The 13,579-nt window shown below is 54.4% G+C and overlaps 1 protein-coding gene across 2 annotated transcripts; it reads left to right on the top strand.

Moving 5' to 3' along the window:
- The first annotated feature begins 394 nt into the window (after window positions 1-394).
- Window positions 395-10,574, top strand: TMLHE (trimethyllysine hydroxylase, epsilon). 2 transcript variants are annotated; one of them, XM_066559435.1, is made up of 8 exons: window positions 395-505; window positions 4,025-4,197; window positions 4,827-5,003; window positions 5,679-5,958; window positions 7,000-7,119; window positions 7,448-7,684; window positions 8,353-8,491; window positions 9,361-10,574. In XM_066559435.1, exons 2-8 carry the CDS (start codon window positions 4,026-4,028, stop codon window positions 9,490-9,492), a joined length of 1,257 nt encoding a protein of 418 aa, XP_066415532.1. In that variant the 5' UTR covers window positions 395-505; window position 4,025; the 3' UTR covers window positions 9,493-10,574. The 2 variants fall into 2 exon arrangements, with proteins under 2 accessions (XP_066415532.1, XP_066415531.1); XM_066559434.1 differs by having other exon boundaries at window positions 406-505; window positions 3,953-4,197.
- Window positions 10,575-13,579: the final 3,005 nt, after the last annotated feature.

The following is a 13,579-nucleotide window of genomic DNA, read 5'->3' as shown; positions in this document are numbered from 1 at the left end:
CGCTCCTGACCCGGCCCCGCCACCGCCTGCGGGCTCTGGGGCCCGGCAACGCCGCTCCGAGGCACCGGGGCCGCGCCAGGGCAACGGGGAGCCGCCGAGGTGGGTGGCGGTCGCGGTGCCCCCCAGCCCCCCGAGTTCGGAGCGGGGCTGGTCCTGCCCGCGGGGCTCGGGGGCTGCGCTTGGGCCCCCTCGGAGAGGGACCCGTTTGCAGCGTAGCTTTCTTTTTTCCTTGTTTTTTCCCTCTTTCCAGGGTCACCCATACGCCGGTTCCCTCGGGCAGCAGCGGCCGATGTGGGAAAGCTCCGAGCGGCGTTTTCGGCCTGGTGGGCGCAGGGAGGCGGAGGAGGGGCAAGGAGCGGCGGAGAGCCCGGGGCAGCGGCGCTGACCCTGCGGAATTCCCTCGGCTGAGCCCCTCCGGCTGAGCCCCTCCGCCATCCCTTCAGCATCCCGAGCCCGCCCGAACCGCGCTCCGCCATCCCGCAGCTCCGCCGTTCCAGTGTCCCAGGTAATGCCAGGCCCGGGCTCACACGGGAATTACGGTCCCAGCGAAAGGGAATGAAAGGCTGCAGCTCTCGGGCAGAGCTGTTTTCCGTCATTCCCTGGAAAAACACAACCCCACCCTGCCCGGCTCCTCTTTGCCCGGGCAGGACCCAGAGTATGGAGTGATTTAGCAATAGGAGTTTATTGGAGTAACTCCTCTGGGGGAGTTCTACCATCAGGGCTGGCTGCTTTGCTGGGAAAAAAAAAAAAAAAAAACAGAATTAGAACTTGTTTCTGTTAAGCTGCATGGCCTGGGAAGGCTTTGCTTGGGAGAAATGCGAACAGGAGGCTGGAATAAGGTTCTGGGAATGGGGCCTGCCATCAGGTGGTCAGTGTGAAACGTGGGGTGAGCAGATAATTCCCTTTGCTTCCAGGAAAATGAAGTAGCTGTGAAGCTGGCAGTGCCTGGGATGTCTTTATTAGCTCCTTAATTTCATTGAAATCCCATGTGGGGAAGGGCTGGAAGAGGAATCTGGTTCCTGACAGCTGAGATCTGATGGAGTTGACTGCAGGGTGAGGGCAGGAGCTCAGCAGGGAATAGCCAGTCTGCTTTTTGTCTCTGTGGTAATTAATTGTAATTAACTGAGTCAGCTCAGGCTGTTAAACTCTGCCTGTGTCCTGTCCAAGAGGTGCTGCCATCCTGGGGGATCTGGTTTGTCACCTGGCCTTGTGCTCTTGGCTCCTCTGGCTCTGGCAGAGTCCTCAGGGCAGCTCAGCCTTTGCAAATTTCTTTTTCTTGGTGTTCCTTTCCTGCAGAGAACTGTCAGGTTAAAGGATCCCAGAGGATCAAAGGCCAAATTCCTTTCCCTCACTTTGGACTGTTGTGCTTCTGACAGCTCCCTCTTCCATATGGAACAGAAACCTTGGTTCCAGCCAGGTGCTTCCAGAAGTAAAAACTGAGTGAGTGTGAGCAGTTGTTGAATGTTTGAGGTGTTTTTTTCATAGAAAACACCTTTTTTTTTTTTTTTTTTCAGAGGAACTGGACAAACAGGCTGGAAGGGCTGGAGCAGGGCAGGGAGGGCAGCAGGGTCATCCCATCCCCTGGAGGGTTTGGCTAAAAGCTGGTGAAACCCCTGTTTGTGGGTTTCTCCTTTCTTAGGTGTTCCCATTGCTGAAACTATTTGGTCACTCATTTTTTTCACCATTTCCTTTGGCCAGAATGGGGACTGTGGCTTTTTCTCAGAGAGGTTAAACCCAGTTTTGTTTCCTTGAAATGTTTCTTGTGAGACAAACTGTGATGTTAGGGTTAGGGTTAACCCCTGTGAAACCCAGCCTTCCTTTTTCCTTCCACAGCATCTCCTGTCCTTTCTCTCCAAAGACTGATGGGAATTCCTCAAATCACAATAAATTTGAGGTTTCTGTTTTTCCTTCCAGCACTGTTCTCTCCTTCACCCTGTGGGTCCTGTGTCACCCACCGTGTGTATTATGCACTGAGCATTTAATGTCTGCTCCCTCCTGCCCTTTTCCTTTGAATTCTGAGGGAAATCTTGTCTGGAATTCTCTCATTTCACTGCTGCCCATGTGTCTGGACCACATAAAGCATAAAGGCGAGGTAGCAGGAGGTGCAGGAAGAGAGTTTGCTGTTCATGTAGCTCATTCAGCTGTTAGCTCTGATGAAACAACAAAAATTATAAATCCTCCCTAATCATACAGATTTTTGGGGGGTTTAATGCCTCTTAGTTTTAGTATGTCTTGGAAAGATTGAATTTAAGGCTCTCACTGGGCTGCCTGTGGTGTTTTCTTCCAGGAAGAGCAACACAAGTTCTCCCTGATTAGGTTTAATTATCTGGGTCACTTCCCATTACCTGTGTTAATTTCCTTCTCAGTTTTGATATTGGGAGAGGAGGAGAGCAAAGAAATGTGTGTGGAAAGATCAAACTAAGGCTGGAGCTGGCCCAGTCACAGGCCATGTGCTGATGGATTTGTGGGTGAGCCTTTTCCTGGCATTTTGGGTCCTCTGTGTGTGTGCAGGCAAGATTCCTTGTTTTCTACCCCTCACTGGGATAGTGGATCCAAAAGCCAAACTGGACAGACTTTCCCTCTCTCAGATAAGCTTTGTGAGTTGTTGGTTCAGGGATTTAAATTATTTCTTTAAGATTTTAAAGCTGGTAAAAATCAGGAGCAGCTCCTGGGTTTGTAGCTGTAGGGTTTCTTCTCTTGGTTATGAGATTTGTGTGTCACATGAGGCTCATTCCTCTTCCTATAGCAGATTTTCAAAGCTGGGCAGCAGGAACAGGAACTGGATATCTTGGAAAAGGAGGCTGGAGCCAGGGGGTTTGGTCTCTTCTCCCAGGTAACAAGGGATAGGACAAGAGGAAACACCCTCAAGCTGTGCCAGGGGAGATTTAGATTGAATGTTGGGAAAATTTCTCATGGAAAGGACTCCAGGGCTGAAGTGTGTCTGTGTGCCTTCATCTCAAACCTTCTCTTCAGAAACATTCCCACTTTTTCTCCCTAGGGATGTCTGCATTCTTTGATCCCTGCTTAACAAGTTGCTGCTGGGAATGTGGCACCTCTGTGGATTTGGTTGTTATCAGCAGCTTTTGAGGTCTCTGCAGAGCAGAAGCAGCTTGGACAGCCAGAGCTCCAGTGCCTGGACTCTCCAGATAAGAAAATGAAGGAAAATCAGAAGTCTAGGATAAGAAATGCTTTCTGAGCCTGTGTCTTATCCAGAGAGACCACATTTCAGTGCACTTCAAAGTGCTGTTAAAATCCTGCTGGGTTTAGACCTGGCCCCAGAAATTCATAAACATGACAGGCATTTAGACTGAGGCATCATTTCTTAAAACTTGTCAGGTTTTTGCCCTTGCTCTTTGCACTGAAGAGTTGTTGCAAATTTCCCTTGGAGAAATCGCCTTCTAACCTGTATCCTAAAATTAATCATGGTGGTTTCTCCTTCATGCCAGCTGTGTCCTTCACCAGCAGCAGAGATCTTCCTCCTCCTCCTCATTGTTTTGCCTGCTTTTTCTAGAACTGGCCTAATTACCAGATTCCTCTGTTATTGCTTCCCTAACCAAGGTCACTTTGCTTACCCTATTGCTGCAATTCCATCCAGGAATGGTGAATTCAAACTGGGAATGCTGGAGGGGGGACAAGACCTTCAGAGATGAGGCTTTGCCACTGTTTTGCACAAGAGTGTTGAACACAGCTGTCTCTCCTGGATTGGCTTTGCCTGGTAAATCACAGAATCATGGAATGGCTTGGGTTGGAAGGGATCTTAAAGCTCATCCCATTCCACCCCCTGCCATGGGCAGGGACACCTTCCACGAGCCCAAGTGGCTCCAAGCCCCAGTGTCCAGCTTGGTCTTGGACACTTGCAGGGATCCAGGGGCAGCCACCGCTTCTCTGGGCACCCTGTGCCAGGGCCTGCCCACCCTCACAGGATCCTGGTATGTCCTTTGTGTCTCCTCAGGGCTGTTCCTGCTGGGGTTTAGGACAGAGTATCACATCCAAGTCACCTTGTCCCCTCTCTCCTGACTGGCAGGATGTGGTGCCAGAGGCTGGCGTGCCTGCTCCGGGGGCGGCGTGGGAGCTCTGGACATCGCTGGCCATGGCTGCCCCGGGGCCCCAGGCCCATCCTGGCTGTCCCTGCACGCTGCCACCCCACGGCCCCAGCGTCCCCCTGCTGTGCCTGGGAGCTGCACCAAGACCATCTCGGTAGGTGTGCTGGGTGAGGGTGCTCCTGCTCTGCCCAGGGACAGCAGGGAGGGATTCCACCCTTGTCCCCTGGAATGATGTGTGTTTTCCTTCTGAAATAGCCTGCGTCACAGGGATGCACGCTGGGGGCCGTTTCATGTTCCCTGCTGGAATTCCCAAAGGCAGGTTGGAGCAGCCTTGTCTTCTATGATAAGTGAGGCACTGCTAAATAAGTAATCAAATCCAGGGATTCCTGAACAAAAACTGTCTGAGCCGTGCCCTGTCAGGCACCATTTTCTGCGCCATGCTCAAGCTTTCCCTGGCACAGCCCCCCTTGGCTCTGGTGTGTGCCCACCTCTGCTGCCCAGCCTTGTTCAGGGTTGGCAGCTGAGGCCAGTGAGATCTCAGTACTCCGAGTCACTTGCAAGCAAAGGGAATTTCTCAGCATTTTACGCAGTAGCTCCAAAGCAAAGGAGCCAGGCCTTTGATAAGATCCTCTGCCAGGTCTTCCTCTTGTGACAATTTATGTCAAGGGATACCACTGCATCCCCTGTAATTGGGATGATACGGTGTGGGCTCTGGGCTTCAATTCTTGGCTTTGTTTGTCCTCCCTGTTGCCCCAAAGCCTCCTCTGCTCCCATCCCTGGCAGAGCTGAGGTACGGCAGCACCGTGATGCGCCTGGATTTCGTGTGGCTGCGGGATCACTGCCGCTCCGCCTCCTGCTACAACGCCAAGACCAAGCAGCGCAGCCTGGACACGGCCAGCGTGGACCTGGCCATCCAGCCCCAGGCTGTGCGGGTGGATGAGACCACGCTCTTCCTCACCTGTGAGTCCTGAACACCTGTGCCCTCCTGTGCCTGCTGATGGACAGCATTACCCCCAGATCTGCCTGCCTGGGAAGACACTGAGCCGTGAGCAGGTTTTAAACACTGCTCTCACTGTAAACACACCTCTGCATCAAAGTGGTGTGGTTCTCCTGCCCCAGCCCTTCTTGTGTGTATGCAGTGCCTGGGTTGGTCAAACTCCCCTAGCAGTGCAGGTGATGAACAGATGGGGCATGACATGGTTGCTTTTCTTTTCCTTCCCTGTTCTGTGTGAGCAGCTGTCAGCCCTGCTCACCATGCCTGTTCTCTGTCCTTTCTCCTCACTTTCCCAGCTGCTTTCTTCCTTTTGGTGGGGCTGACTTTTATTTGAGGGCTTGACTTCAGGGCTTTGATTGTCCTTTTAGGCCTGTCAACAAAAGCCAGAACCACTGCAGATGCAACAGTTAGCTGGGAATTTGGAGAGGGTTGCAGCAGCTGCCCTGAATTTGGAGTTGTGGCAGCAGTGATAACACCTGTAGGACTTGTGGCCTTTCAGGTCATATTTCAGGTGGCAGCAGGCTGCAAAGGACCCATCCCCAGACAGGTGACAAGGGTGAGGCCTGTCCTGGGCTGACAGGTGCCACGATGCCAGGCTGGCCAGTGGGATTTTGGTGACTCTGCCCTTGTCCCTGTGCCAGGGCCGGATGGACACGTCACACGGTATGGGCTGGAGTGGCTGGCAAGGAACAGCTACGAGGGGCAGAAGCAGCAAGTCATGCACCCCCGGATCCTCTGGAATGCTGAGATCTACCAGCAAGCCCAGGTCCCCTCCATCGACTGCCAGAGCTTCCTGGAGACAGACGAGGGTCTGAAGGAATTCCTGCAGAACTTCTTGTTGTATGGGATTGCTTTTGTGGAGAATGTCACTCCCACCAAAGAAGACACGGAAATCTTGGCAAAGAGGATCAGCATAATCAGGTATCTAGGCTATCCTGGGAAGGATAAACTTGTTTTCTTTCTGTTTGGAAAGCTGCTGCTTCCTTGTCCTGTGTTTTGTGTGGCATGGCCTGGTTTGCAGACAAATGCTCTGGCTGCTCCCCTGGACCTGGGATGGAGGATCCTACTGTGGGATCCACCCTCCTTTATGGAAGAGCTGTGAATCACTCAGTCATTGAGCTGCCCCTAGAGCATCCCATGACTTTTGTGACAGTGGGACTGTGCAGAGAGGAGGGACTGAAGGAAGTGGCTGGCTGGGAAGAGCAGGGCTTTGCAAGGAGAGACATTTCCTGTTATGACTTGAGGGGTCGTGAGGGCAGCCTGGCCCTGGGAGCCAGGGAGATCAAAGACCAGTTGGAGCTCTTGCTGGAGAAAAACAGTGAGAGCTGTTGGTGTTGGGTTTGTGTAAAGCACTGCCAGCATGGTATGCCAGGGGCTGGGCTCAGGGCTTTATCCAAGCTGTAGAAACAGTTTGATTTGTCTGGGGCTGTTGGAAAAGGAGGGATTCCTGTTAATGAACAGTCACTTCAAATGGAAACTAGGGGCTCCAGGGAATACCCAGCCAGCTTTTGTCTCCAGGGACCCTCTCCCTGTAGCCCCTGAGTGCTGTTTGGCCTTGCCTGGTGTCGCTTCCCTCCTGTGCATGTTGGAGGGGGGAGGTAGTGAAAACAGGATACTGGGAAGAAGAAATGGAATTATTGGGCAACCCTGTGTGGATACAAGTAAGGACTGGCTGCACTTAGGCACCTCCTTGTGTCACTCCATGACTGGGGATGATGGTTGGTATGGAAACATCAGTGGTTGTGGAGGGGAAGACTCATCATCACCAGTCTTTTGGGGAGGAAAGAGAGGAGGTGAACACCAGAAGAGAGATTAGAAGCACCATCCCTGACAATCTGAATTTTGTGAAGTTGTTCTGCTTTAAGGACTCTGTGCATGGGACAGAGGGGAATAACTCAAATGTAGGGGAGGATGTGCCTTACCCAGACACTGACCTATGATAACTGCCCATCTCTTTTCCAGGGAGACCATTTATGGCAGGATGTGGTACTTCACCTCTGACTTCTCCCGCGGAGACACAGCCTACACCAAGCTGGCCCTGGACCGGCACACAGACACCACCTACTTCCAGGAGCCCTGTGGGTACGTGCTGCTCCAGGGACACCTTCCACTATCCCAGGCTGCTCAAAGCCCCATCCAGCCTGTCCTTGGATGCTTCCAGGAATGGAGCAGCCATTTGGGTTTGGATTTTGGGTGACACAGCCTTCATCCTGCAGCTCCTGAAGTCCCCAGACTCGTGTCACTAGGTTTGGGATGCAGCACAGGCAGTTTGCTGCCTCCTCACCCAGCAAAACATGTGGGATTGGGTCTGGAGAAGCAGCAGGGACACCTGGCTGTGTCCTCAGGGAGCACTTTGTGCCCAGGGGATGGGCAGCCAAGGTCATTGCTCTTGGATTCTGTCTCCATGCAGCATCCAGGTGTTCCACTGCCTGAAGCACGAGGGCACGGGCGGGCGGACGCTGCTGGTGGATGGGTTCCACGCGGCCGAGCGGGTGCTGCACCAGGCCCCGGAGCACTTCGAGCTGCTGGCCAAGGTGCCCCTCAAACACGAGTACGTGGAGAACGTGGGCGGCTGCCACAACCACATGATCGGAGTGGGGCCGGTGCTCAACGTCTACCCCTGGAACAACGAGCTTTACCTCATCAGGTAATGGCCAGGAGGCCTCTGGGGAGGAGAGGGCATTGTGGTCATGGTTTTCCAGAACGTTCCATGGGCTGAAAACCAATGTATCTTTGATGAGCAGGGATGAAACCGCAGGAACACCCTGTATTCCTCCCACTTTAGAGGAAGCATCAGCACCACTGATGCAAAGATGGGTGTCAGTGCTGAACTTTGATTTTTTACTCCTGGTATTCTCCCTTCAGCTCCAAGCTCTCATCTCATTCTATGTGAGATGCAGAAAAATTCAGCCCTTCTCTGTAGAAGCCTCTAGAAACTATCCTGGCACACAAGGAACAGGGAGAGTGCAGAGTGATCCCTTCCAAAGGGAACTTGGGCTGATTTTTGAAACTCCAGTTTGCCTCAGTTCTAGACGTTGTCCGGCACTGCTTTGCACTTTTATTCTAAGCAGCTCTCAGTCTTGCCATGTCCTTCCATGGAAAACCAGGAAGAACAGGTGTACACTTGATACACTTGATAGTAAACTTCTCTTGCCCTCAATGCTGTGTTCCCAAAGTTCTGTGCTGGCAGCACAACCTCTCTGGTCACCTCTGCAGCCTCCCTTAAATTACCCAGTAATCCCACAGGCTCCTGAGGTTCCCTTGGAAGCACCTGGAGCCGTGTTGGGCAATCTCTTGTCTCTCCTCTCCCCGCAGGTACAACAACTACGACCGTGCCGTGATCAACACGGTGCCCCATGACGTGGTGCGCCGCTGGTACCACGCGCACCGCGCCCTCACGGCCGAGCTGCGCCGGCCCGACAACGAGCTCTGGGTCAAGCTGAAGCCAGGCAAGGTGGGACCTGGAGCTGCATCCTCTAGCACTGGTCCAGGGTGGGACTGGGAGCTGAATCCCGTGGGTTTGGCACAGGGAGAAGGGCAGGATGCTCCATGGGTGTGCCGGTGTCTGGGCACTGCCATATCCAGCAGTTTTCCTTGTTCTGGGTGCTCCAGTGTTAACAGTAGTGGCTTCTGCGTGTTTTTCTGCTGTCCTAAAGCAGTATGAGCTCCCAGGTGAGGCAGAGATGTTTAGTTCAAGCTCTGCCTCAGAGGAAAGTTAGTCCCAGTTTCCAGCCACTGAAATGAGAATCCTCAGGAGCAGAGAGGCCAGAACACTTAATGTTCATGCTTTCACTTCTTCAGAAGAAATTACAGTTCTGAGGTTATGTTTGAGCCCTTACATGGGTAAGTGACACCACAGAGGCAGGTGGTTGGGGCTACCCCATCCCTGGAAGTGTTCAAATCCAGGTTCCATGGGGCTTGGACCAACCTGGGAGGGTGGAAGGTGTCCCTGCCCATGGCAGAGGGTGGAACAAGATGGGCTTTAAGGCTCCTTCCAACCCAAGCATTCTGGGATTCAGTGATATGTTGGCCACTGTCTATTGCTGATGAACTATTGCCTCTCCAGTAGAAAGGCAAAGAAACCCCAAAATGTGTTTCTAGGCTGGCTGCATAAAGAGCTGGTGAAAGAGCTGTGCTGGATCCTGTGGAACAGCTGGCTGTAGCCTCACTTGTGCCAATGTGGAAACAGGAGGCTCCTGCCCACTGTGGTACACCCTTACCTGCTCTTCCAGTGTCCAGGGATCCCCAGGACCTGCCCTGCCAGAGGCTCCTGGCCCTGCCTGCTGTGGTTGCTGTCCTCCTGACCTTTTCCCTTTCCTGCAGGTCCTGTTTGTGGATAACTGGCGTGTCCTGCACGGCCGGGAGGCTTTCACCGGGTACCGGCAGCTCTGTGGGTGTTACCTGACGAGGGACGACGTGCTGAACACTGCCCGCCTGCTGGGGCTGCAGGCCTAGCCCACCCTCCAGAGAGCCAGGCAGCCCCCAGCCCCACCTCTGGGAGAGGCAGGACCCTCCCAGTTCCACTGCCGGGAGAGGCAGGCAGCCCCCAGACTCACCTCTGGGAGTTGCTGGCAGCCCCCAGTCCCACTTTTGGGAGAGGCCAGCAGCCCCTCAGTGCCACCCCCAGGAGAGGCAGGAGCCCCCAGCCCCACTCCAGACCAGGCCAGGTGGGCTGGTGCCTCCCCAGGTGCTCCGGGCCCTCTGTGCCGGTGCCTCACCATGACAAAGACACTGCAATACCTCAGGCACCTCCACCCTCTCCAAGCAGCTCCCAGGGCCTGCTCAGGTGAGGGGGCAGGTGGAAACCAAAGGTTGTGGTACCATTTTTTGGGACCACACTCTGCCTTTGAGCACAGGCAGCTCTTGCTGTCCATGCTCCCAGCCTGGTCCTCCCAGCCAGGGTGGCTCAGGTGTGGTTAATCCCACCACAGTAAGTGCTCCTCCAAGCAAGTGCCTTCAGGAGTCCCTGTTTGGCCTTTTTTTTTTCCAACTGCCAGTTTTAGAGGACTTTCAGCAGAACAGAATGGAAATCTCTGGGATCTTGTCTCTTATCACTGATGAAGCAGCCAAGCTGCCTGAGAGAGGGCCTGGAGAGATCCTGGTGTACTTCGAGCATTTCTGAGAAGGTTTAGGAAAAGGGAAGCACCAAGATGTGCATGTTGTGGAGCAGAGATGATGATGTTAGATGAGGGATGGAATTCCCACTTTTCCTTGACTTCCAGGACTGCCATGCTGCTGTTCCCTCTGCCTGTTGCACTGCACTTGTGTTGAGGGCAACACTCAGCAGCCCCAGGACTTCTGACAAATTTCCCACTGTGCCTCCTCTTCCATCCTTTCTTAAGGAATTGGTGTTAGGTCATAATCATACTCTCTGGTGCATGAAACTCACTCTGGTTACATTTTTTTCCCAAAATTCTCTTCCTCTGAATGTAACTCAGAGGTGCCTTTCAGCTCCTGGGAGCTGGGGTCTGGAATGCTGAAGTGCCACAGGGTAAGCAACAAAAGCAAATCCTGCTGTTAAACATTTTTCATTCTGCCATATCTTCTGGCGTGTTCCCTCTGCTCTGACCAGACCTTAAAGCAGGGCCGGGCCCCTTCACCCCTGGCTGTGCTGTGTGAGGTGCTCTGTGTCCTCAGGGCAGGGGCAGTGCAGGTGCACAGGTGCTGAACTTGCTGCTCTTGTTAAATCCAAACGCTGAATGTAGAGATCGTGGTGCCAAGACAGTCCTGAAATCTGCTCTTGCTGTGGGCTGAGCTCCCTGATGCTCCCAGTCCCGGTGTTCCTGCCCCAGTGCTTCCCATCCCCAGTGAGCCCCTGGGAGCCAGCAGGGATCAAAGGGATTTCCAAGCCCAGGCTGGGCAGGTGGTGCCAGGGGAGCTGCCCTCTGTCAGGTAAAGCTCCAATGGCAGCCTTGGATCCTGGTAGAACCAATTTTAAAACTCAGCAGGAAAATTAAGCCCCCTCCAGCCAACCCCTTTCCATAGTGGAAGAAAAATACTATAAGTTCTGAGCTGGAGTCACAATTTACTGAAGAAATCGCAATAATCACAATGATATTAATAAAAGATTGTATAAAGTGAGAATGGTTTGCTCACAGAAAGGGTATTTGCCATCAGAAGTGTCACCAGGGCCCTGGGACAAAGGTGAGAGGTGGCAGTGGTGCAGCCAGGTGGCGGCAGTGGGGAGACTCCTGGAGTGATCCCAGCAAAAGAAAGAGAATCTCTCCTCTTCCACCTCCAGTTCTGGAGGGGGACAAAGCCACTCCCTTCCCCAGCCAAGGAAAGAACACAAGGTTCTGCTCGCAGTGTCTGAGCATTCCCTGCTGGAAGTCGCCCTCCTCCAGCGCGTCCTGGGCGGGCGGGACCCTCGGGCTGGGCTGAGCCAGCCCCGGCATCCCGCACCCCCTCCCGCATGCCCGCAGCCCGTGCCGCTGCACGGGCCCTTCTCTGGCCACACGATGGCACAAGATGCCAGAAATTCGTGTTTCAAAAAGCCACGAGTCCCATCCCGGGCGGGCTCGGGGCCCCCGGCGCTGCCGGTGCAGTTCGTGCCGCTGCTCTCCCTCCATCCCTCTGGAGAAGACCAGGAATTGGTGTTTAACGCCTCTGTGGCTGTGAACGTTTTTTAGGAGCTGTGGGATGTGGTGCCCGCCGTACCAAAGGGTGGCTCAGAGGGTGGGGATGATGTGAGAGAATTGGAGATGTCGGTCTGGGGGACCTGCGGGTCCTGCAGGACCCTGGGGCTGGTCTGAAGGCAGGTGAGACCAGCGCAGCGGAGGGAACCCGGAGAGAGGCTGGAGGGTGTTGCTGTATCCCGGGATCCTCCGTTCCCATCTGCACATTCCAGGGCCCCGCATGGGTCCCCTTTGCCGCTGGGGCCGTCTGTCCCTCACGCCGTGCAGCCCGAGTGTGTCCCTCCCTCACACCGAGCTGGCTTCAGCTGGCTCCACTCCCATCCCTGTTTGCTGACTTGTCCCACACGGACCCCAATTCCTCCCTTGGAACCCCTCCCTTTCCTCTTGGCTCTGCAGTTCAGCCCCTCCTCCAGCTTTTGGGGCTCCCCAGAGTCCTCAGCCCTGCAGTGAAACCAAACCCTCCCCATTCACCTGCTGGCCACATGAATTTCCCTCCAGTGTCTCCCAGAGCTTCCCATTTCCCCCCTGTGCACTGCAGAGCCCTCTGCTCACTCCCAGCTCTCAGGATTGTGCAGGTGCAGCTTTCAGTGCATCCCCCTTGGCCCCCTCTGGTGCCACCAAGAGCCTCCGGTCCCTCACAAGACTCAAATAAAATCGGGGGAAGCTGCTTCCAGCCCAGCTGAAAAGTGTTTCCATTTTTAGCTTCCCTCCTCATTTGGGGCTTGGAGCAACCTGGTCCAGTAGAAGGGATCTCTTCCCATGGCTGGAGGGTAGAACGGGGTGGATTTAAGGACCCTCCCAACCCAAACTGGTCTGGGATTCCATTATTTTGATACAGATGTAACAAAATGAGGTCCCTGGGTCCTGATCCCAGGAGTATCCCTCCTGTAAACTGAAATTCCCTTTGCAGAAAGCCTGTGGGATGTAGATGATCCCAGTACACCTCAAGAGCAGGGAGGAAAAAGCTGCTCTCAGGCGTTTTAGAGCCAGACCGAACCCCTGCTCCCCTCAGAACCGGGCTGGGGGCGAGTTCCAACTCAGCTGCAGGCTCTGGGAGAGGATTGAGCTGTGGGAAAGGGATAGGGACGGATCTTCTGGCCCTGGGGCGTGAAAATGACCTGGGCTGCCCCCTGTAATTTCCATTCCTGTGGGACCCCCTCAGCCGTGCCGGCAGAGCCGGGAGCCGCCGATGGATCCCAGCGCGGTGCCGGAGCCGTGGGCAGCTCCATTTCCCGGGGGAGCGGGGACAGGAGCGGGAGCTGCCGCCGCTGCCACTCCCGGGAGGAGCCTGGGAGGGGAATCGGCGCGGAGGGAGAGGAGCCATCGGCAGGAAAACAGGCTGGGAACACCCGCGGCACCGGGTTCCATCCCAGGCTGCAAACCCACGGTACCGCCTCACCTGCTGCTCTCAGCACAGCGCGGAATTTCTGTGAGGGGATTTCTGAGATCGGGGCTATCCGGGGCTCTTTTCCCTTGGCAGATGCTGCTGTGCCGTCCCGCGGAGCTGCTGGGCACCACCTCGGTGCTCCTCGCAGGTAAGGAGAGCCCGGGCTGGGCTGGGCTGGGCTCCTCGCCTCTTCCAAAACCCTTTGGAGCCGAGCGTGGAGAGCTCCGGGCCGGGCGTTTTAGGTGGGTAAAATGTTTAACCTGGAAGGCAAAGGCGTGTTTGCCCAAGGGGAGAGGTGGTGGAAGAGCCACGCACAGCTCCAGGGATAAAAGTCTGCTGCAGCCAGATTTATAGTGGGGCTGATATATGTACTCACACATAAATATCGGTATGTATGTTAATATCTGTGTTTGTGTTAAAAATAGATATGTAAAAATATTTGATGTTTTTAAAAACACAGATTTTAGTTCTGTTAAACTCATGTGAGCATTTTCACTGTGCTCCTTTAAATTGTCACTGG

Source organism: Molothrus aeneus, chromosome 14 (assembly GCF_037042795.1).
Source record: "Molothrus aeneus isolate 106 chromosome 14, BPBGC_Maene_1.0, whole genome shotgun sequence".
NCBI lineage: Eukaryota > Metazoa > Chordata > Aves > Passeriformes > Icteridae > Molothrus > Molothrus aeneus.
Note: the sequence above shows the minus strand (reverse complement) of the source record. Positions and strands in the feature narration are given on the sequence as shown.

Excerpts from the sequence above, each read along its gene's own strand:
- TMLHE (XM_066559435.1), top strand. The coding sequence starts at position 4,026 with ATGTGGTGCCAGAGGCTGGCGTGCCTGCTCCGGGGGCGGCGTGGGAGC. Across the intron at positions 7,120-7,447 it reads TACTTCCAGGAGCCCTGTGG|CATCCAGGTGTTCCACTGCC; the intron begins GTACGTGCTGCT and ends GTCTCCATGCAG. Across the intron at positions 8,492-9,360 it reads TCAAGCTGAAGCCAGGCAAG|GTCCTGTTTGTGGATAACTG; the intron begins GTGGGACCTGGA and ends CCTTTCCTGCAG.